At 39.2% G+C, this 23,804-nt stretch overlaps 1 protein-coding gene across 1 annotated transcript; it reads right to left on the reverse strand.

Moving 5' to 3' along the window:
• Positions 1-645: 645 nt before the first annotated feature.
• On the reverse strand, positions 646-22,936 carry PRKAA1 (protein kinase AMP-activated catalytic subunit alpha 1). Its single transcript, XM_066181090.1, has 9 exons — positions 22,769-22,936; positions 16,438-16,579; positions 14,558-14,651; positions 12,717-12,861; positions 10,974-11,061; positions 9,881-10,105; positions 6,249-6,735; positions 5,745-5,871; positions 646-3,775 (listed from the first exon to the last, which is right to left on the reverse strand). Exons 1-9 carry the CDS (start codon positions 22,899-22,901, stop codon positions 3,531-3,533), a joined length of 1,686 nt encoding a protein of 561 aa, XP_066037187.1. The 5' UTR covers positions 22,902-22,936; the 3' UTR covers positions 646-3,530.
• Positions 22,937-23,804: the final 868 nt, after the last annotated feature.

The following is a 23,804-nucleotide window of genomic DNA, read 5'->3' on the forward strand; positions in this document are numbered from 1 at the left end:
ACGGAGAGGCAGCTCCGGGCGGCAAGTCCCGTAAGAAGTGACCCAGGCTCACAAGGACGGGTTTTTCCTCTAAACGGGAAAACGCCACCACCACAACTAAAACACACAAAATTAAACAAAACAAAATAAAAAAAACATAACAAAACACCAGCAGCACCTCCCCCCCCAAAACAAACAAACAAAAAAACCCACGAGAAACGAACAACACGAAAAACCCCAAACAAACAAAAAACCCCACAACCCAAATTAAAACAATCCCCAACAAAACAAAAACCCAAGCCAACCAAAAATACTCAACATCCCCCTCGCGTTGTGCAAAGGCAAGGCCGAGTGAAGATCTGAGATGAAGCGCATTAAGCGCGTCACCACAGGGGTGCAAAAGACGTGGTCAGAGTTTGTTCTGCCTCAACTTCCTTTTCTGCAGCATGAGTTTACACGATCGAGAGGAAAAGGGTCAGTCGGATCAGGTGAGCACAGCTGGTGCACCATACTGTCCAGCTAGGAAATCTGCTGTAATTTTCTTCATGTTGCTGCTTTTTCTATAATTGTAATAGCTGCTGTTTTTAAAACGAGTGTAACAGTTCTTGTCCTCTTACAATACAACACTAGAAAATAGCAAGCACACAGTTTCAAACAAGATGGTTTAGTATTTCATGTTTACTTAGTTTTTAGTTTTGAAAGTTTAAAAAGTTATACATTTAGAAACAAGCAATTTTGCCATTCAGCTTTCTCAAAAAGAAATTAACAGGAAGTAGGCACATCTTTGTTAAAGAACAGGACTTCGTATTTTACAATGGTAATCAACTGGTGAAATAAAATTCAGCTCAAAGTTTGTATTAAACACTCATATCAAGACAAACATGAAGGGGTTTTTTTCTTCATATTGCACCACCAAGATGAATTTTTATCCATTACCGAGTTGAGTTATATTGCAAATGGACAGCCCAGGTTCATCCATGTTACTGCAAAAATTACAATATAAAGACAATGTACCTCATTGTACTCCAACAGGAGTAAGCTTGGGAATACAGAATAACACACTTTACCAGTTTGTGTATCTGCATACACTGCCTTCTGGCAGTTCTCTTAGTGAAGATCCATTTCTCAGCCTACTGGCAGCTTCTAGTGCAAGGCAAAAAGTTTGCAAGATCAGCAGGAATACGTAAAGAAAGCAGTTTCAACAGCAAGATCTACGACGCATAGGAAAGTCACACAACAGGCAACTGGGTTCAGCTAGGTTGTTAGTGACCCTTTCCACCCCTCCCCCTCCGTATAAAAATCTCAATTCAATCAGAAAACCTTTGGCCATCAAAATTGATCTACCATAAAAATGTACTTTTATTTACAACTACAAATATTGTACACTTCTGCCAGAAACTTCCTTTAACCTCCTGATACCAAAACTAAGGACAAACCATGGTTGTCTTAAAGCACAAGAGGGCCGAGAAGTATATAAAATTAAGAACTATTTTGCATCTTTTCACCTTGCATGTGTTGTCAGCATTACAAGGAGCAGATAGCATTTATAAATAGCTTAATATATGCAAGTGATCCCAAACCAATTCTAGATGAGGAATTACTACAATTTAAAAACCTGTGCGTTTGTAGTGTTTATACAAGTGCAATACTTAATAATTTCAAAATAAAGGGTAACAAAAATGAACACATTGATTTATTCAGTACATTTGAACCAATTCTTACATGACTAAAGACAGGAGTTTTTTGCAGGATTTGTAGCTGGTCCCTCACATTTGCATCTTACAGTTGGATTTCAACTTCCGATACTAACTTTCACTTTGGAAAATCTTCCACTTTAAAGTACAGTGATACAGCCAATGTCCCTACAGGGACCATATGTGACAGATGAGGATAAAGAAATGAACTTGTACCCACCTATTAGACAGACCTCACAAACACCCAGTTCAGAACACGGTTACAGCAGTTCAGGGGCTTTAAAGCAGCCTCATGTTTCTTCAGATTCTGTGCATGTGAATTTCTGGGCTGCAGCCAGCTGGCCAGGATTTAAACTGTTCTTGTATCTGTAGCTAGCGGTTTCCCATGGAAAAAATCACAACCACTGGCAAGAATTTCCATCCATGTGAAGAGTCCAGGTTTCACTGTTCATAGTAATGCCTGGAGTTCCAGCCTCTTCCTAGGGGAGCAACCTTTGAAACTATGTAAGTCATGAATTTTATTTTCAAGTGAGCATTAAGTTTTGAATGCAAAACTCAGTTTTTGACTGTTTGTGTCTAGTAAGTGCCAGATGAAAATGGAACCATGGCTAACTGTATCCAATTTAAAGACAGTAAAGGCTTTCATGCAAGTACTCCCTGTGATTTGAACGTATAAAGTTGAGAGTTTTTTCGTGAAATGCTACATAAATGCAGAAAGACTTTTATTATGGGTAATTGCAATCTACCATTAAAGCTCCAGTACTGAAGTCGTCATGATCAGTTTTCAATGCTCAGCTGAAAACTTAAGACTGCTTAATTCAGTTACATTGAATAGCAAAGTTTTCTACAAAGGTCACCTGGGAAAAACTAGAAACCTGTGTATGTAGTTTTCACTTCATCCTGAATACTGTATAGTATATCCTGAGTTAACATCATAACCAGCTGTATCAAAGTATTAACATATATGTTAAAAACCTGTAAATTTCAGATTCTGGAATAGCATGAAAACAGCCCTCAGGCTCTGCTCTTACCTACAGGGACATGTGCCTAAGGAAAAGGATTCCTGGCCTGCAGTAGCAATGGGGAGCTGCTGTGCTGCTACCACACTGGGATAACATGCACAGATGAGGAGCTCCCTCACAGTTTCTCCACAAAGCAACATTTTGGTTTAGCCAATGGGATGCCACACCGTCCAAGCATTAAGTCTCCTGCCATTGTTATGGACTACTCACTGTCCACAGAATTTTCACCCTCAGTTCATTACAGACTACCTAAATGCATTTCCAACTGGCTGGATTTGCATGCATTTAATAACACTTTTTGAAAAAATTAGTACATTGTAACGCATCAAAGCATTCTTTATTATTTTCTGTCAAATAAGGGGGAAGAAACATAGCAGTTTTAACACATTACTGTTAGGAGATGCTGATAGTTCTGTGTCACAACTGTAGAGGGTGACCAACAAGTCATACTGAGATCACTGAACTAGTACATGTATGTTAACTTACAGTGCATCAGATATATGTATAACCAGAGAAAAAAGCAAGGAGGTCCATCTAGCTTAAATGTTATAGGCAGCCTATTTTGCTCTCAAGGTAAAATGTTACAAACACTACCCAAAGGGCGTGTTATTTCCTGTACCTGTGTTATGCTATTGGACAGCAGGCAATCAGAATTCACTCCAGCTTCAAAATAATATATGTTAACTGCCCATAATCATTTTAATCCCCGTGCAAATTGCATTTTTGTGGCTAACTTTTTCAGCGCCTTAGTTAATTTCACTTGATTATAATAGGAAGCATTGACTATGATTTAGGCATGCTTATTGCTTTAAAAGAAATAAGCCCATCTTCAAAATTACTGTGCAAGTATTTTAATAAGATTTGCACACATCTCAAAAAACTCTATTGTATGACTCCCTGGTCTTGGAGTTACGTCAGCTGTGGAAGAGTCAAGCGAAGAGTTCACTGATGAGGTAAGGGATGTATCTGCAGATTTTCCTTGAGCATCAGCATCTGAATCTTTTTGACAAGATCTGTAGTTGCTCACAGAACCTGATCTCTGTGGAGTTGCAGTCCCAGACTTCGGTTCAGTAATTTCATCTGGTAACCAGAGAAGAGGAAAATTTGGTATCAGTATCAAATCAGTTCTAAGAAAGAGCAAGTATCTCCCCCTCTCACACTTCTAAATCTTTTGGGTTTTAGTCCTAATTAATAAATGAACAGCTTTTGTGAACCGTATTTGATACTTGTAAATGTAGTAGCACATCAGGAAATGTTCTTTTGCTAATTTAGGTTACTCAAAACCAAAACAGGTCAGCATCATAAGATTAAGTTCAATAGCAGTTTGTAGATTTTGTCTAGCACCTACTTTATTTTTATCCTATTTTTCTTCTATTTTGGGTATTTATACATTGTTATTATTTTTATTTTATGATAATTCATTTGCACATTATATTTGTTAGCATCGCAATTCATTTATTCTTCTCTTTTGAAAGTTTTTCGCCATAGAATGTTGTATGTTCAGGCTGCAACAACTTATGTTTACCTTCAGTATGAGGAGAAAATAGTTTCATGTTAATAGTAGTCTAAACAGTAGTGTTCTGCTGAAGCATCTCTATTCTTACTTTAAACACTGAATATTAACTTGGCTCTAAGCTGGCTCCTGAAAAATTATTTCAGGAGAAATGAGTGGAAAGGCTATTTCTCCCATTTAGACAAAGCTACTTTAATTGTTAAGAGGAACAAATTGTTCGGAGGAACAGAGAACAGCTAAACATGGTGGAGAGAAGGAATGTCAAATCATTTTAACTATTAGAAGAGATACAAGGAATCTGTGCCCTTTTCCACTCAAAAATGGAAACCAGGACTGTAGCAGGCTGCCCTCCTCCAGCTGCACAGCTCTAAGCAGTTCAAAAAAAAATAAAAAAAAAAAAAAGGCTTTTTTCTATGAAATGTTTTCCTAGGCATGTCATCTACACCACTGGCTGTAAGTAATTTTCCTTTAGTCTACTATGCCCATAAACAAGCATTGTGTTCAGTCTCTATTAGCTCCTCTATTCACTTCATCTAACCAGGCTTTATATACTGTGTTACTGTCACTCCATAAAGTATCTTTTTATACAGGTTAAACTAAATGCTTTCAAGATTTTCATTCCTGTGAGCATAAAATCCCTACCTCAAATTTTAGCTACTAGTAGAACTGGTGGGTTAACTTTGCCTTGCAGCTGATATCTCAGTGAAAAGGGGAAGAAAACTGTAAGGGCAAAAGTGAGAAAACTCATGGGTAGAAATACACAGTTTTAAGCAACCGGGGGAGAAAAGTGATGCAAAGGAAGCCACTCACTATCTCCAAAGCAGACTGATTCCCTACTGGTCTCAAGGTTACTTTCCTCAAAACCCCCTTCTTTGCGAGGCATAATGTAATGCGGCATTGTTCAATCTGTCTCAGCTCTGCAGAGTTGTTGCTTCCCTCCCAACACCACAATTTGGAAAAAGAAAGGCACAATACTATGCCACTGCTGTTCAGCAACACTTGTGTGTTACCAATACTGCTTCAGTCACAGATCCAAAACAGCACCACATAGACTGCTAGGAAGAAAATTAACTCCATCCCAGTCAGATCCAGTATGCAAGGTACAGTCCAAGTCATGTTTAAATGCCCAGATGTCCTACTTTATCTTCATTAGCAAACACAATTCACATGATTACTTCAGATCTAAATCAATGTTTAAATTTGGGATGAGGCTCCAAAGGCAGCTTAAGTTGGTCCCAGTCTCACCTCCAACAGTCCTGTCCCCTTTTGCACTACTGGTATTAGTTCTGATGCAGACATAAAATGGAACTTCTCAGGAGCTGACATAGCAAGAAAACAATTATTTAAGGGATGCAGCACCTGAGCATGTACCGCAGGAACAGTAGTCCAGGAAGAAATAAGGAAACACTAATACAGGTTAGATTGGTTTAAAATAAAAAGGGCAACACTTCACTTTTAAGTAAGTAAATAAAGACATGTTTGCCAGTGGAATGTTTCCCCATACAACTCAATTAACTTAAGTAACTCTTCACATACCATCAATACTACGAAAATCCAGTAAGTATGTTCTGCTGTCCACCTGATACAGCTGGAGACTCATTTTGGAATAAGCACTTGTTACTGGATTCTTCCTCCGAACACGCAGGTAATACGGATTTACAACCTAGTATGAAAGATGTGAGTCAGATAACCAGAACTGCTTGAAAATCACTGCATATTGTTTTTGTCCTCTCAACTCACTAGTATTTTTCAAATTATTTCAGATTTCATTACCTGTTGGATTTAAAGGTTGTTGGGTTTTTTTTTTAGCCAAGAGAAATATATTCCTACAGCCCCAAGAAAAAATCCTAGCATGACTTTTTTCCTGTCAGCATGTACAGTTTACCCCCAAAACCCTTCTGGCACAGCAAACACAGACAGCACGGGCACATGAGATTAATGCCAGAATAAGAAAACAGTTTCAGATGTCTGGGCTATGAAACTACACAGGTCAAGCCAAGATGCATTGTTGTTTGCTGTAAAGGTCCTCTATTTTGTTACCTTCCATTCATAATCCAGTTGTTTAATTGCTCGACAGACTTCAGCCATGATATCATTTGGTCGACTCTGACTCCGTATTCCCAAGTGCCATTTAGCCCGTCTTACACCTTGATGTTTTGACTTCTGTGGATTCAGCTCATCCAGGGTGTGGCGAGGACGTGGTGCTTCAGCTACTAAAAATGGCACTCGTTCAGGGTGAGGGCGAGACAGGTGGTGATCATCCAGAAAAGAATCCGGTGGACTTGTCGCCAAGTAGAAGTCTTTGGCCTCATTCATTATTCTCCTGTTATCTATAATGAGGTGATAAGCAACAGCTAGAGGGTCCTGATGATTTCGGCTGTACAGACAACTTAGCACTTCCTCTTCAGTGCATTCGAACTTCTCACACACTTCTTTTAAGGCTTCATCATCAATCATTGTAGAGCTATATGATGGGTCTTCAGGAAACAAGTATTTTGGAAGATCCTGCTTAAACCATTCGTGTTCCCTAAATTTAAAAATAAAAAAAAAAAAAATCTGAGTATATGTAAGTAAAGAAAACATTTTTAACAGGAAATTCCTTTAAAATATAAAATTAATTTTAGTCTGTTCTAAAAGAAAGAATAATGGTTGCCAGTCCAAGACTACTTGTAGCACAGACAATAAAACAGTACATAAAGTTATCACTGCCTGCACAAGATTTTACTAGACATTTTGAAGGAAACTGAAAAAAATGTTTTTGCTATCTCACAAACTGCTTTGGGATAGAAGTAGGTGGTTACTTTCTCATTTATTATTTCAGTCCCTTCCTCCTCCTGGTTCTTATGACTTTTCTGCTGCAGAGAGGGCTGATCCTTCTGATTCTCTCTCCTGTTCCCTCCTAGAAGCTTCTTCATTCCTAACCAAACGAGGTTACTTTCGCTTTGGTTGTTTATTTTTAGTTATAGGAGCAAGTGATATAGTTGAAAGCTGGGTTTCTGGCTTAGCCAAAGTGTCTTTTGATATGTTTTCCGACCCAGAAATCCCCTTTTCTCCTTGAGGATGCTGATTAGTATTGAGCAGTGTTCCACTGGAAGAGGTCAGGTCACAGCACAGTGTTATAAGCCAGGCCTCCTTGCAACAGCATCTTTCTTTCAAACATTCTATCACTTCATGATGAAATGCTATTTCTGTCATGTCCTACCTGCACATTTTCCCCCATGTGCCTTACCATCTGTAACCACACTGCTGTGAGGCCTGCAAGATGTTCCAAAATAGCCTGTTTATCTTCCAAAAAGCCTAAACTATGCTCCTAAGAAATACCAGTAGAAATATTTTGACTGCCTAAGGATGTTCAAGATACTGAAGTTATGGCAATGAGGGAGAAAACAACACAGAAAAATACAGTGAAGGTGCCATTCTGTATTTGCTCCAGAAAAAACAACCTTGGACAAAGATGTGTAATTGTTAACTGTCTCCCTGAGATGGCACCCAAAGGACAGTAACAGCTTCAGTACAGAGTCAAAACAGCAGATTAAGCTCAAGGCCAATATTCTAATTAAAATGCACTAAGCACTACAGAGCACAGCAAATTGCAAAAAACAACCCAAATCTTCAATATGTTCAAAAAATGGAACATGGAAGAGATCACACAAATCAGTATTGAGAACAGAAGAATCAATATTCTCACCAACAACCATTATACAGACAGAATTTATAATTATTTTATCCAGTATGGTCTGTTCAAATCTGTTATTATCTCAACACCTTCAAGCCTCACATTGGGTGTCAAACAAGACTGCTATGGTTTAATCCCAACCAGTAACCAAGCACCACACAGCCACTTGCTTGGTCCTCTCCAGTGGGATGAGGGGAAGAGTCAGAAGAGTATAAGTGCAAAAAACTTGAGGGTTGAGAAAAAACAGTTTAATAATTAGAAATTTGTTTTAAAAAATTCTAAGGAAAAAAAGTCCAAAAACACAAGAGAGGTGACAAGGAAACCCAAGAAAGACAAGTAATGCAGATAAAAACAACTGCTCATCACGAAATGTCTGATGACCAGCAGACCAGCCCCATCAGCCTTCCTCTTATTTTTACTGCAGAGTATGACCTCATATGATATGGAATATGCCTGTGGTCAGTTGGGGTCAGCTGCTCCAGCATGTCCCCTCACAATTCCTTGTGCACCCCCAGCCTGCTCTGTTGGGACAGTGTAAGAAGCAGAAAAGACTTTGGTTCTGTGCAAGCCCTGCTCAGCAGTAACTACAACATCCACCTGTTACCAAGACTATTTTCAGTACAAATTCAAAACACAGTTACTGTGAAAAAATGCAACTCTATTCCAACCCAAACCAGCACAGTGCACTAAGCTCTACTCACTGTGAGAACTCCGTGATCCTGAGAACACTGCCTCAGTACAAATGTACTGAGCAAAATATAGTTTAATCAGAAAAACAATCAATTAGGAAGCAGAAAAATGTTTTTCCATACCACAACAAAGGCTCAGTCATAGCTGGGATGACTGAACCCAGAGAAATATTGTTACTGTTCATGGCACCAGTCCCTTCCCCTTGCATGCACACACATACAACCCCTAGAAGAATTAAGGTCCTTTAAACTGTGAGGCGACATGACATATGGATAATAAGACAGAGCTGTTTCAGATCCAATTTCCATCTGCTCTGTAACCAACATTTTTCAACATCTGTTTTGCACCACTTCTCTTCCACACACTATTTAACACAACTGAGGTAAGTTAAGTTCCCAACCACACAAGTTTTACAGTGCTTAGTTCTCAGAGTGCTTTCATCTCTGCAAGGAAATACTTCCCACTGTAATAAGGCAGTAAGGGATAAGTGTGCCACATTTTTTGTTCCACTGAGAAAATGAACATTGCTGATTTCCTAACTTCCAACTCTAAAAGGAGCAGCATTTTCACTCTGGTAGTATAGCAGCATTCTTTCCTTAGAGCTCCTTGTGAAGAAAATTAAGCTGCTGCGTAAAGTACGTTCCTCTCAGCGACCTTTTTTTAAATTTGATCGAGTGCACATTTGTCAACACAATTAACTTCTCCAGAATCATCTCTTGGAATCTGGAGCCCATGAAGCTTCTCTCTACCTACAAATTTTAACTTCTCAGTACTTGGTGAAGTAATTACCATTCATACACAAATTCATGCCACTGTTCTGAAGCTAGAAATTGTTGCCTTATATGTGGAATATTCAGTCTTAACAAATGACTTTTCAGAGCTTGAAGAAATATGAATAAAAGCAGTAGTTAAAGATTAAAGAGCTTCCTCAGACATTTACAGTAGAGATCACTGGTTCCTAACAGGAAAGATAATTTTCTTGCCACAGAGAAGTCTATATAGCGTAATTTTTGCAAACCATTATGCAAACCATTATGCATGCAAACAGCTTTGCTATGGCAGCCTTAAACCTAAAGTTTCTCAGAATTTCCATACATAAATAATTTGTTTTACTATGATCTCAAATAGATATTTCATTGTCCACTGGAGATCAGCACTATCAGAGCTAAAACCAAGCCATCAGAAGCTGCATTTTTCATCCCAGTCTAGAAAAGATAGACGAGCTGTATGAATAACTTCTTTGTTCTGCCTATTTGCGCTATTGTAATTCCAGCATCTTGTGATCAGACATCAGCAAGTGTTTTACCTAATGTCTCTGATTGTTGCTCTCTTCATTGGATCCACTTGCAGCATGTGCTTCAAAAGACTTATTACAGATGGGTTCAGGTACTGAGGGGTATAAAAGATACCATCACATATCTTCTTAAAAAGGGTTGGCACATGATCATCATCGAATGGAAGCGTTCCGCATAACAAAGCATAGAGAATAACCCCACTGCTCCAAATATCTACTTCTGGACCTGCATATAACCTGTGAAAAAAAAAAAAAAAAAAACCTATAGTAATTTGTGTTGAATACATTTAAATATGTTTTCTCTCATTTTTTCCATTGTATCACAGTAATTAAAAGCACGTGAACTCATGACAACTGATTTTGCAAACACTACACCATTTCAGTTCTATGCCATGCCTCCCTTGAACTTCAGTACTCAACCCTTTCTAATACATAACAGGGCACGAGTACAATTTTTCCTCTCTAATGTGTAACAATAATCCACAGTGCAATTTCACACAGACTGAAAGAAACATGCATCTACTACTAAGAAAACCCAGGCTATATATTGTTATCAATGTCTAAGAGGAATCTGTGCAAAGTCAGCTATCCCCCAAATTGTGGCTGAAAAGTTTAAGACAAGTCCATATAGCAGAATGTATCATGTATTCTGTGCCACTGCCAGAGTAAAACATATCTGGCCTCCAATCAACAAGGGGCAATGTTAAGTAGGTAGCTGAAAGCAGATTGACAATCACAGTTTACAAAAAGGGAAGCTACCTCCAGGCTGAGTATCTACCCAGCAGCAGGTATTTCACTGCTACTCAACTTCACAGCAGACTCTGCCTGTAACTCTGCACCTCAGCTTCCAAGATCTGAGCTGTACATGAGATTTTTAAAGCAATTCAGGCGGAGTGCACACAATGCATTTGGGATATTAGACATCACCTCTATTCAAAGCTAGTTCACAGCTAGCTTTAAACATTTAAAAAATTATCAATGCAACTAACAGCCCTCAGTTTCTCAGTATCGAGCTTGTCAACTGAACTAGTTTTGTACCCTGTAGAATCAAGCAGCAACATGACTTAAGTACATGCATACATGCATCCAATATAAAAGAAACTACCTTCCAGAAATTACTTCTGGTGCAGCATAGTTGGGAGAACCACAGCTTGTTCTTAAAAATTCTCCATCTGACATCATATTTGAGAGACCTGAAAGCGTATAAGAGTAACTACTAAAAATTCAGGGAGCAAAATTATTTCACACTGCATACACCACCTATAACAAATCACTAGGGATTCAATTTATAAAATTAACAATTTTATTCCAGTTAAGAAATAATATTGTTTGGAATTAAGGAATTTTTATATGAGCATGCCACATTAGCCTCCATATATTTTACCAGAAATCTGAGTAACATCAATCCATGCCCACAGCCTAGAGATATTTGAGAGCATTATTTATTCCTAGACTAGAACAGTTAAATTTGGATGACACAGGCATGACAGAGAACAAAGTTGATCTAAGGGAGATAAAGCAGTACAGCAAGATAGGATTTTGGTCATTAACAAGAAAGTACTAAAAACCTCATTTGCTTCTGAAATGCCCAAGTGGGAAATGCTATCACAGAGCATAAAATACTGTTAAAGGTTACACAGAAGAAAGGAACTGAGGAGCAAACATGACTTTACCACAATTTACACCCCTACACCACACACCTGGTTCCTGCATCACTGCACTTTAGTAGTTTACTTTTCAGATACTCTGTAAGCAACAGAAGTGTGCTTTAGAACTAGGCCACCTGCATTCACCAGCACTCAGTAGAGTCTGACAGCTGTAGAAAATTTCTTCCAGTTTCCTCAGTGAGGCTGCATGATCAAGACTATCATAAGCCAAAGAACTAAGTCTCCACAAAGGAATTATGCCCTTTTATGGATCAGCAGGGAATGTAGAGAGGAAAGAGTACAGCCTGGCTACCTTTCATATTCTAACATACAAAAGCTTTTATTAAACTCTTGTTTAATACACTACTCATGATTAACTGAATGCTACAGTTTTGCTGGTGCTAAGTTACAGAAAAATATATTTGTAATTTACTGCACTTCGTTTCTTCACCATGTGAGTTATTTCACCCAAATCATTTTCTTCACATGAGAAACCAATGATTCCCAAGGCCCACACAGTTGAACACCATACTTTTAAAGCATACTCAGAATACTCAGCATTACCTAACACCTTTCACTGGAGACTTATATAAGCAGGTATTATCCACTATGTCTACAAGAGATCTGTCATGACACAGCAGTGTGGATGCCATGGATACCTTACTATGCTTATGTGGTGAGGTTTCCTGACTCAGGTGGTTCCAAGAACTAGCTTCAAGGCTTCTCTGCAGCTGTGTCATGAACAGCTGGCATAAACAAATCAGGAGGATTAGTGTATTTTTCTATAGCACTCTAGCTTCTTAAAGATGAACTGCCCCTGCACTGTTCTTCCAACAGGGCTAAGCATCTACATTTTACGGATGGTTAAACAGACAGGAGTGAGTTTCAAAGAAGAAAGGTCAGAAACTAAGTCTACTTAGCATTTAAAACGAAAGAAAATATTGTTAAGTGAAACCAAACTAATCAGTTCACAATTTCAGCCAGTCACAGAAGATACCTCAAAAGAAAGTAAGAAAGCTTGAGAGGAAAACAAGTTCAATAAATGTGCAAGAACATTATTTTGCTTTACGTCTACTTTCTTCATGTTCTTCAGTTGTATTCCACCACCAGGATATTAAAGTATACATACAATATTTCCTATTGTTATTAACAGCATCTAAGACCAGAAATGCAATCAGATAGAAAAATAAAGCACTACTTACCAAAGTCAGCTATCTTGGCATTCATGTGTGCATCAAGAAGCACATTTTCAGGCTTCAGATCTCTATGGACTACCATGTGCCTGTGACAGTAATCCACACCAGAAAGGATTTGCTGAAACAGACGTCTGCTTTCCTTCTCATCAAGCTAAAACAGACAAAGATTTTAAATAATTAAAAGACACTGGAAGCTAACTTGGTTTTCATTTTTACAAGCCAGAGGAAACTCTTCCAAGACCTAAACTTATCAAGTATACTTATCATTTGATACTTTATATAGTAGATTATCAGAACTTGTAGCAAGCAGCTTCATATCTTACGTCATTTTGTTTGTGCCACAGCCTTAAAGTGACTAAAACAAAACATACCCACTTACTCAGAAAGTCACTGTAAGTTCTTAATCAGACTCTTGAAATTGGGTTTGGCAGATGTTACATACTCACTAACCAGAAACATTAGAAATCAAACATTTAACTTTGTCTAACTGGAATTATCACCAAACTTTGATGTTTAAGCACAGCACAAGATTTAAGCTGGCAAAACCTGCCGAAATGCAGCACAGAAATTACAAATTTCAAATGCTGTTTATGCTAACAGCAGCTAGTCCCAAACTGCAGACTTAGGCAGGCATTTCCTACAAAGATCTGTAATCCTCACCAGTTTGTCCCAGCAACTGAAGCATCCTATATACCTAGACCGTCTGTAAAAAGTGACTTCAGATCTTTCACACAAGCTGTTCTAATAGTAGAAGACAATAATAAGGGCACAATGGTAGCTTTCCAACAACGAGATATACTGAAGAAACAGTTTTCAGCTACTCCAACTGGGTACCTATTCATCTGGTTTATTATCAGCCACTGTAAATTAACAGATGAGTAGAAAGGAAGAAAGAATGCTATGAGAAAATCATACATAAAGATTTGAAATGTGTTAACATACAACTATCTGTACTTTCAGAACAAAAACACAGTCATAAAATCTATGTTAATTGATAGCAGCAAAACAAGAACTGAATACAAGAAAACACACCCACATTTAACAAGGTGTAAGGAGCACCCCTTGCTCCCAGTCCCTGATAATGTGGTTAGCTTAATTAACACCACTTTGTGAGGCAAGCACCCATTCTGTGACCTTTGAAGTCAAATATTCACTCCCTCTGCCTCATTATCAGGCCCTGGAGGTCCTGTGAAGCAAATAGGCACACCACTTTTCTTCTTCCCCTTCCTACCAGCCTCAAGATTCCTGGGTTCCAGGTTGATTACCTGCTTCCTTACCAGCCTTTAGTTCCCAGGCACAGAGCCATGGATGACTCTGTCATGGCATATGGAATTGCAACAGCAGCCAAAGCAGTATCTTCAATATTAAACAGTTACAAGTCCTAAATGGGAATGAAACCCATGATGTGTCGGTGGCCACAGGCACCTCCACTATCCTCTGCTTGCTCTGAGGACTGATTGACTTGTGTTTGTTCCTATGATTTTCAAGGCTAGACTGTGATTGTTATATAGATACAGCAAAATATGTATGAAGATTTGACCAGATCTACCAAGAGTCTAGGTGACTAGATACCCCAAGTTAGGCTGTGTAAAAATTCTGTACTACACTACTTATAAATTACACTACATTCCTTCCGCTCACAGAAATCCTGTGACACTACTTATAAATTCTGTGCTACACTAATCATAGTATTCTTTTGAGAAAAGAAAACTTTTAATTGTATCATTCTGACAAAGATACCCAAAGAGATACCCAAAAGACTGTCCCTTCAGCGTAGGGTGACACAGGAACGTGGCAAATGCAATAACAGAATGCAAGTCACTGATCTGCAGAGCTGTACTTCTTACCCTTCCATTTTTACAGATATAATCAAACAGTTCTCCTCCTGAAACATATTCCATCACCATGAAAATGTCAGTGGGTGTACTGATGACCTGGTACCTGACAAGAAAAGATATCTATTAGTCTACACGCTCAGTAAAACACTAGTTATATTTAGTTAAAACCGAAGTCGTACAAATAATCAGATAAAAAAAATACTTTAAAATAGTTATCATTCAATCTACAGCTACTGGAATGACAGTATCTTTCAGAAGTTTTTTACTCTCCTTTCACTGTGTGATGCCACCATTGCAAAGACTAGCAGGAAATTTGTAATCCCTATTGGGAATATCAATCCTTGTTCTTTGAGACGTACAAGTGATTTCTGTAAGATTTTTTACAGTGCTGCCTCATCAACAGCTTGATGCAGTGAGAAAGGACTTCAAAAGAACTTTCCTACTGTTGCAAAAGCACACTTTTTGACATTAACGTGGAAAAAATTCAGTTGCCATAACTTTAAAAGTGTACTTCCAGACTAGAAAAAAAATCCTCTTAATAATGATGAATGTTAGTGTTTAAGACTATTGATCTCTGCTTATGATATCTTTTATCATTCTACGTCAATTAAATTTTAAAAACTTAGCTCTGAAATAACAAATCTAAGGACAAAATCACAATTTAAGAGATTATGATTTTTTTCTCCATATCCTAACCTAAAAATTGCTTAATTTGTTCCCTTTACAGCATTCCACATGTAAAAGAAAAAAATCTCCCTGTGATTCCCTGAGAAAGAAACTGTCATCTGAAATCTGCTAAACTGTCTCCAGTTTAGTAACACAACAAGCACATTCTGCTTATTCATACTGGTATGTCACTTGGTGCACTGACACTTCCTATTCTGTTCTGGCTACAGGAATGCCCTTTGGACTCAATCACAGATTAACTGAAAGCACTAGCAATTTTGCTGACAAATCAGCTCAACAGTCTTTTAAGAACTAGCACACTGAAGAAGTGGGGGAGCTGACCTTACACAATGTAATTTAGCTTCAGTGTAACAGCTGTTGCTGAAGTAAAGGGAGTGCAGAGACATGGCATCTCCCAGTAGCAATGGGGTCTTTAGAGAAGATTCTACACATAAAAAACCCACCCAACATCATGACTAAGACAGTGGAAGTCACCCACACTCCAGAAGTGCAGATTATCTTAACAGGAAATTAGAGTCAAAAGTAAATCAACATTCCTTATAATTTATTACCACAGATGAGACATGAAGGGTCTACTCTGGGACATAGTTGTACTTTGGAATGCACTGACAAATGAACTATTGATCAACTAAGAGATGTAATCAGGCACATTTTAAATACCCCATTTAGACAAAGGGTAGCCGCTACACTGGAGATTTCTGAAGCAGTAATCACATTTATCAAACTGTACATCCTTAATCCAGAAAAAATCTTGCAGAGCACCACCTACATTGAAAAATCTTGTATCACTGACCAGCACATCACTAAAAACATTTTGAGAAGATACAGTAACTCACTATAGAAATGACCCTTACACTCATTTTCCAAGCAGAAAAAAAAAAATCAAACATAAACAGAAAAAGCAAAATTAAGTAGCCTCTAAACTCAGAGATGACTGCTACCAGAAACACCTGTCATGACATTACCTTTCATACACCTGTCCCAAGAATGTCTAGGCAAAGATCTAATAGAAACTCTCCAGCCTGCAGTAATGATCAGCTTTGTGAAAACACTTTACAGAGGGCACAGCTGTATATTTTGAAGCGGGTTACTTTTCTGACAAGATACTGTTTGTAGCATTGCCCTTTAAATGTATTTTAGATCAGTGAGAGCAAAACGACATTACTGCCTAAATAAGTTTGATTATAGTAAGCAAAACTTACAGCTTAATTATATGAGGATGCCTGAAGAGTTTGAGGTTCTGAATCTCCCTGCGGATTTTGCCCACAACATCAAGGCTGCGAATCTTCTGTCGATTCAGGATCTTCACAGCAACTTTATGCCCAGTTAACTCATGTTTTCCAACTGCAAGAAACAAGGAAGTACTTAGTCAAGGTTTTCAATTGCTCAGTTAAGACATTATCTCTCCTTTTTGAATGTAGCCAAGTTAGGACACCAGCATTCCACATATTCCCGTTATCTTTGGGGAGGTTGAAAACCAGATGGTATGGAATTTCTTCAGCCCTACTCCAATTTCTTCCTCAAGTCTATCATTAGAAAATGTATATATGTAAGAAATTCCTTACACCTAACCAGCAGAAGTCTTGCAGCATAATGTTTTTGTAATAGTGGTTTAAAAAAAATTTTAAAAGCGTATCCCCAAACCCTACCATCCTTGCTAATTAGAGAGAGCATTTTCTCTTCCTGTGTAAGTCATTCCAAGCTTTTCTTTATGTGGCAACCCACTCAAACATGTTTTCCTGTATCTCTTCTACTTCATCTGCAAGGATCACTCCTATCACTCCCTCAAGAAGTCTGCTTCAGCAATTGCTCTGAATTACTAGTGTAAGTACCTGATCAATTTATTTATAAAAATATAACTGTCCTTGGAGCAGTCTGACAGCTCCACAGTCTGTGCAGTTAACACCAGAGCTTTATTGTATTTTAAAAAGTGGCAAATGCGACAAGAAATGCACAAAAAATAGAACAGAAACAACAAAAAACAATGCAAACATGCAACCTAATGCATTCCTAGAAGTGCAAAAGAAACTAAGGACAGTAACACTGTTCCTTAAACAGAGGAACTAAAAAGTGTAAACTATTTCACAGGCAGTTACGTCTCTTAAAGTCCTTAACTTTGCAAGTGCTATTGGGAGTAGTCACAGCAAACTCCATCATAATATTTTTCTTAAACCCAAAGCATAATCAGAGATGGAACACCAAGAAGCTAAGTGTTTATTTTCTTAGAAGGCTTCCCTGTCTGCATATCTGCCACATGCAGTGATTATAATACCATTCATTCACCACCCTGATTCCCACCTTCCAAAGATAAGCCAGACTCTTCAGACACCCACATGGCTCATCCTTGTCCACATGAACAGACATTTGTAACACAACTGTGCTGAACACAATACTCCCTCATTTGAGTGCCTACCCTAATCTGATAATTTAAATAAGCCTTGGTCCTAAAGTTTTGTTTAAATAGATCCATGGGAAGTTGCGATTAAACAGCAGTGATCCACAAAAATCTGTGTTCAACAGACAATCTGGATTGAATAAACAAACACCCATCAATCTGTAAATCTCATTCCAGCACAATAGACCTTCCTGCTCCATTCTGCCTCTATATCGAGCTAAAAACCAATGCAAGTGAGAAGAAGCTCTTAGCAGAGAGACCAAAGATAATGATAACCATCTGCATGCTTATTCTTACAAGAAGACAGCCACCTTTAAAATTAAACAGTCTGAATTCCCATAGGGGACTAAAGAGTGGATTACCCAAGACCCCAGAACATCATAACGCTGCACTGAGTTATGTCTAGTACTTGAAAAAAACAGAAGAGCTCTGACTAGGATGAAAAGACATCCCCTCACTCAGAGGGGCCATTACCTAACAATGGCCACAATACACAAAGTGCTGGGCAGGCGTATTTCAGTACTGAGGAATGCACAACAAAGCTGGAATCCATAGCAAGTTCTAGAGAGACCACAAAGCAGTGACAGGTGAGTGCCTAGAAAGTTATGAGAATTATTTGCTTTGAAGCAGACATACAATTAAAGCAATCACATTTGCCTTATTTTCTTCAACTGTCATTGAAGTTTTAAAGGAACCGAACAAATTATATCACCTATGTTCAAAACCTCAGGAGTAAAGAATTATCATAAAAAATGATTAAAATTAGAAAAGCAACTGTTTTAATTGTAGTCTTTACCCATCCTTAATGGGCACTGATGTACACCAGAAGTATTTGAAAAAAAATTTTTTAAAAAAAGCCAACTTTAATCCATAAATTAAAATGTAACCCTTTTTTTTTTCTTAGTAAGAAACAACTTGTTAGAAACCAAGCAAAAAATCTTTTGGTCAAACACATGAATCTGCATCTTCTTTTGCTGCACAAAGTACATTTAAGAAGGTGTTTCATACAGTAAGTAACATACATATTTGACCAAGTCTACAGCTTAGAATATAAATACACAGTTCTGATATGCACTGGGTTATAAAATCTCATTTTTAAGCTGATTTATTTAATTTCTGATTTGTCAGTCTACCTTAGAATTCCATTAGCACTCAGAAAAACATAAGAAAAAAATTAATTAGCTACAGTTTGTGTTCCATATGCAAGGCACATAAGAAAAGAGCTTTTCAAAACAAAATTTTCTTTCAAAGTAACTAAACAGTAACATTTGCAGTTGACTAAAACCAATTCCAGCTGTCACAGCCTTCAAGGCTGTGAGTCTTAAGCCTTAATTTTATTCACTAACTGGGAGAAAACAAGATTTTCAGCTTCTTCAACTCACCAACTCTGAATAAATTATTGTAATGAAAACATACTGTTGTTTGGTGCCATTGCAGAATGATCCCCAAAAGTCTATTCTCTTGCTTAAGACATTTCAAATTCAATCTGTTTTCTTCAGAAATGTTTGCCTTCCTTTGATTCAACTTGAAATTATAACAAATCTAGCCTTTTAGGATACAAGTTTCTGGGATACAGTTCAAGGTATCTGTTACCAGTAAAACAGTAGATACCAACTGGTAACAGACTGCTGACACTTTTGAATTCAACACTAGGACAGAAGTGAAAGTGTCACCCCAGATGATAACATCATGTAGAAACATAAGCACCCAGTGTTACCTTCCTGAAAGCTACTCTGCATTACCACTTGATCGAAGTTTTATCTATAGAAGGTAAGTACACACTCTAATCCTCAACTAGCTATCAGTCCTCCAAAACAATCTCTGAAAAAAAAAAAAAATTAATTTTACAGACCTAGTATATTCCTATATTTCTTTTTTTTTTTTTTTCTGATAATACTAATTGCCTTCAGGCTTCACTGTGGCTTTGCACAGCACCAAGATTTTCATGACAGTGAGAGTCTCAAAGCAGCAGCGATTCCTTTTTAACTGTTGAAGTGCAGGTGAAAGAGTCTCCATCTTGTTGAACAGTTCTTCAATTGGAAAAAAAAACCTGATTATGAGGCCATGCAGACCAAATACAACACACTAATGAAATACAGGTATAAGTCATTGCTGGAGTCCAGGGCACAGGGAAAACCCCTCAGACTGCCCTGGGGGGTCCGAGATCCCTGCCGGGACCCCAGGAAAGCATTGCCTTTGACCATAGCCCATGGGAAAAACTGCCAACACTTATGGATGAAAAGAGAACAAAAAATTAAATTAGATAGTAGTTTAGTTTGTCGCAGGGTGAAAATTTGTAGTTTTGGGTTTTTAGAATGGAAGCAGATAGAGGCAAGATGGAGAACTTTGGGCGGTGTCTTAAGTTCTCCTTCTTCCTACTCCATCTTCTGCTGTGACGGTGGCACAAAGACATTGGTAGAATGTATGTGATGTAGAAAATTGTGTGTTTAGAACTGGTAGTAATTATTGGTACAAAACTGTAAATATAGTACGTTTTAAGAGTTAATTGGGTTAGAAGCCTTTAAGAGACCTTGGAGGTCAGGTCTCGTGCTCTTGGCAGCCGTGTCTTTCAGTGTCTTGAGCCTGGTGTTAGGCGGTGCGCTGCCCTTCAGATAAAAAATTTAATAAACACTTTTCAAGACCGAAGCTGCAAGTTCCACTCATCTTTTAACCCTGGCGTAGGACTTTAAAAAGGAAAAAAACCCTAATTAGGGGGATCTTGGACTCAAAATTGAAGAAGTCATTAAGTTTTTAGAGGAAAAAGAAATCAGAAGCCTGAGTTGCATTTAGTGAAACAATTCGCAGCAGGCCAAAAAGCCAATTCAAAGCTCAGAGGGAAGCAATCTTTAAGAGTATGTGCTAAATAAATGTTTTCACTAATATGGGAAAAAACTCTAAAGAACAACAGTTTATGCTGTGCAAAGCCATCTTGCTGCACAACACTAGATACCATACTGATCTGCACCGCTCATTTCCCTATCTGTTATTATTGCCTTGACCGAGACTACTTGATTCGCAGTCTATACAGAATAGTGTTGATAACATAGATTTAGAGAGCTGGAACAATTACTGTATATTTAGAGCCTTAAGTAATATCCCTCATGTTCTCAGTACAGACCACAAGAAGCCCAAGTACTCTTCCATTTATGAAAGATAACTTTAAAACAAAGGTATCTGGAAATAAAAGTTTGCATTTAGCTTCAGCAGAAAACATCAGCAGTGCTTAAAAAACAATTGAAAGGGATAGATGTTTTACACTGAATCCTAGTGAAGTCTGAACATAAATGTGTCTCATACAATTGGTTCAGATTCAGTATTCTTCCACCTCAGCTTTTTACTTCAATGGCATTTTTGCTTTGCCTAGATGCTGGCTAAGAACAGCCAACTCTGCAACTGCCCATCTGAGGGACAGTCAGGTACACCAGGTCACTCAGAATTAATTCAGTGGTACAGCCAGGTGAAAATGATAAACTGGAAGATTCGCACCAGTGACAGCTACGCGCAACGTGAATTCATCTGACAGCAACAGCAGGAGACCTTTCACAATTACCAAATACAGCACTGATCTTCCAGTTAGATTTTTTCTGGCTGCCACCACTATTAGAACAAAACATTCATATTCAAAAAGCCACATGCCTGACTCCCTGCATTATCTGAGCTCAATTTAAATCCTAATGAATTTTAAGAAGTGAACACATGTTTTTCACTTTATGTCAATTGATGAAACCATATCACCAGAGAAGGAAACGACAAAAACAGGAAAACACTTGCAGATCCGATATTAAATGAAGAAAATGTGTGCCTAAGAGGAAAACCACTGCATCATGGATAAAATGTTCATTATTAAACACACCTGAAGTAAGATAAAAGTAACACAGTAATATAATCATATAGGGACAAGAAAAGCAACAGTGCTCTCCCAAATTTAGGATCATACTAGAACATTGATGGTATATCAACCTTAGTCTTCTGGGGTGTGCTGGGTAGAAAACCACAAAACAAACACAACTCTGACCCCTTCCCTCAACCATGCCTCCTCCATGAGGAAAGAGGACCCAATGCTAGTCTGCTGCATTACCATTCTTTCCCCTTTACTCAAGGAAGTATTGAGTTCCTGCAGAAAAGAATGGTACCCCAGCTGCCAGATGCAGGGGTCACTGCTCCCAGATGGCTAGGGCTGTCCCTTTATAAGCTCCCCTTGAAAAAGAGACTCGAAGGGCTCTGCTCTCAAAATATTTTTTACTGCTTTCCTAGAGCAACATATTATCCTATTTCCTATACATTAGTAATTTTTTTCAGAACATGTCAACAGTTAGAAAAGCTTGTGCAGAACACATACAATGCAATATCTACATTGGGAAAAAAGATGGGTTTTTTATGCACCTGCTAAGTTAACAAAAACAAACCCACCAAAAACACACAAACAAACACGCAAAAAAACTTATTAATAATATAACCTAAGCCTAGCTCTACTCATTTGAGAGATATTTTTGATTTCCTTGCCCCACTATCTGAAGTGCTGACAATCAACACGGCAGGAACAGTGTAAACTAATGCACAATCCTGCAATCTGTGGCAAATGACACCATGGGGAAGTTTAACTTCTACCTTGTTTTTACCAGCCTTCAAATAAGCAGTATGGCATCCATAGTCCTACAATGGAAAATTTTAAAATCTGAGCTGAAAAAAAAACTTTGTTAACCACTCGTCAAGCAGATTAAACATGAAGTTTTTCCGCATCTGCACATCAGCTGCGTTACCAACTAATCCAACAATCCCAAACCCATCTTTTTACGCTTATTTCTCTGTAGAGAGAAATCCTGCCTTCCTTACAAGGGCATGGAGAGTTCATACTCGAGCATCAAACCGCAATATAAGAAGCGCGAGGATTCAGACTCCCTACTTTTGTTACATGCCCAGCGTTGCTCTAAACAAACGCAGCATTTAGCTCCCAGCGGTTATTTCCGCAAGCACAGAAAAAGGAGCTGTTTCTGCCCCAGCCGCTGCTTCCCGCCGCACCACCGCAAGTCCCACCCGGCAACTCAGCCCGTGCGAGCCCCGCTCCGAGCGGCGCTCCCGGCGCCGCGGCCCCGCTGACGGGCTGCCGAACGTCCCGCGGCCCCGCTCCCGCCGCTCACCCTTGACTTTCCCGAAGGTGCCGACGCCCAGCGTGTCGCCCAGGATGTAGTGCCCAATCTTCACCCGCCCGTGCTCGTGCTTCTGTTTATCCGCCACCGCCGCCATCTTGAGGCAAGGCCCGAGTCTGCGCATAGCCCCCGCCCGGGCCGGGCCGGGCCGCAGCGCCGGCGGGGAGGAGCAAACACAGAGCGCCCGCTCGCACCCGAACCCGGAAGCCAACGGTGCACTGACCGCCCTCCCGCCCTGCCCCAGGACGAACCATTGCGGCTCTCGGGGGAGGCCGGGCCGGCCCACGGGCGCCCGGCGGGAGAACGGGGCCCGCCGGGCTGCAGAGCTGCGGAATGGTGGCGCGTGCGGGCTGCTTGTCGGGAGCGGCACCCTTGCAGCGAGGCTGCCCTCTTAAAACAGACCTCCGAAGTCTGTATTTCCAAAAACCTTGTAAATTAAATCCGTTTGTTCTCCTCAGTTCCTCTTCCCACATCCAGACTATTATGGTGTTTTGGTTTGGGAAGACAGGTATCGGCCAGGTAATAAAAAAAAACAACTGCAGTTTCTTTGGGAAGGAGAGTGTAAACCCTCCCCCCCCCCTTTTTTTTTTCTTTTTCAATTATAAATTACAATCAGAGGCTCTTAGGCAAAGATTTGGGAAATAGGAATAGCAGTTCTTTACTAGTATGTATTACAAAGCAAACAAACACAAAAAACCCCCACCAAACAACTACAGCATTAATAACAAACGAAAACAGTACCAAGAACCTTGAGGGCTTTGTTTCACAAAACCCAGGGCAGTTCGGTTTTGGTGTCTCTGCAGGATCCTCAGAGCACCAAGCTGGAACAGTGGAAAGTCCCGGGCTGGTAGCTGGGATGGCAGGGTGTCCCGGCAGCGCAGGGGGTGCAGGGTCACGCTGTAGCAAGAGGAGCAGCGCCCAAGAAGCCGAAGGCGAGGCAGGGCCTGGACCAGCTCCCGCGAGTGACAGGGAAAAACTCACGATTCAGGCCGAACCGGTGATAGTAGATTTCCCAGGACTGGATCCC

Source organism: Chamaea fasciata, unplaced genomic scaffold (genome assembly GCF_029207755.1).
Source record: "Chamaea fasciata isolate MVZ Bird 193981 ecotype frontalis unplaced genomic scaffold, bChaFas1.0.hap1 SCAF_4, whole genome shotgun sequence".
NCBI classification, from domain to species: domain Eukaryota; kingdom Metazoa; phylum Chordata; class Aves; order Passeriformes; family Sylviidae; genus Chamaea; species Chamaea fasciata.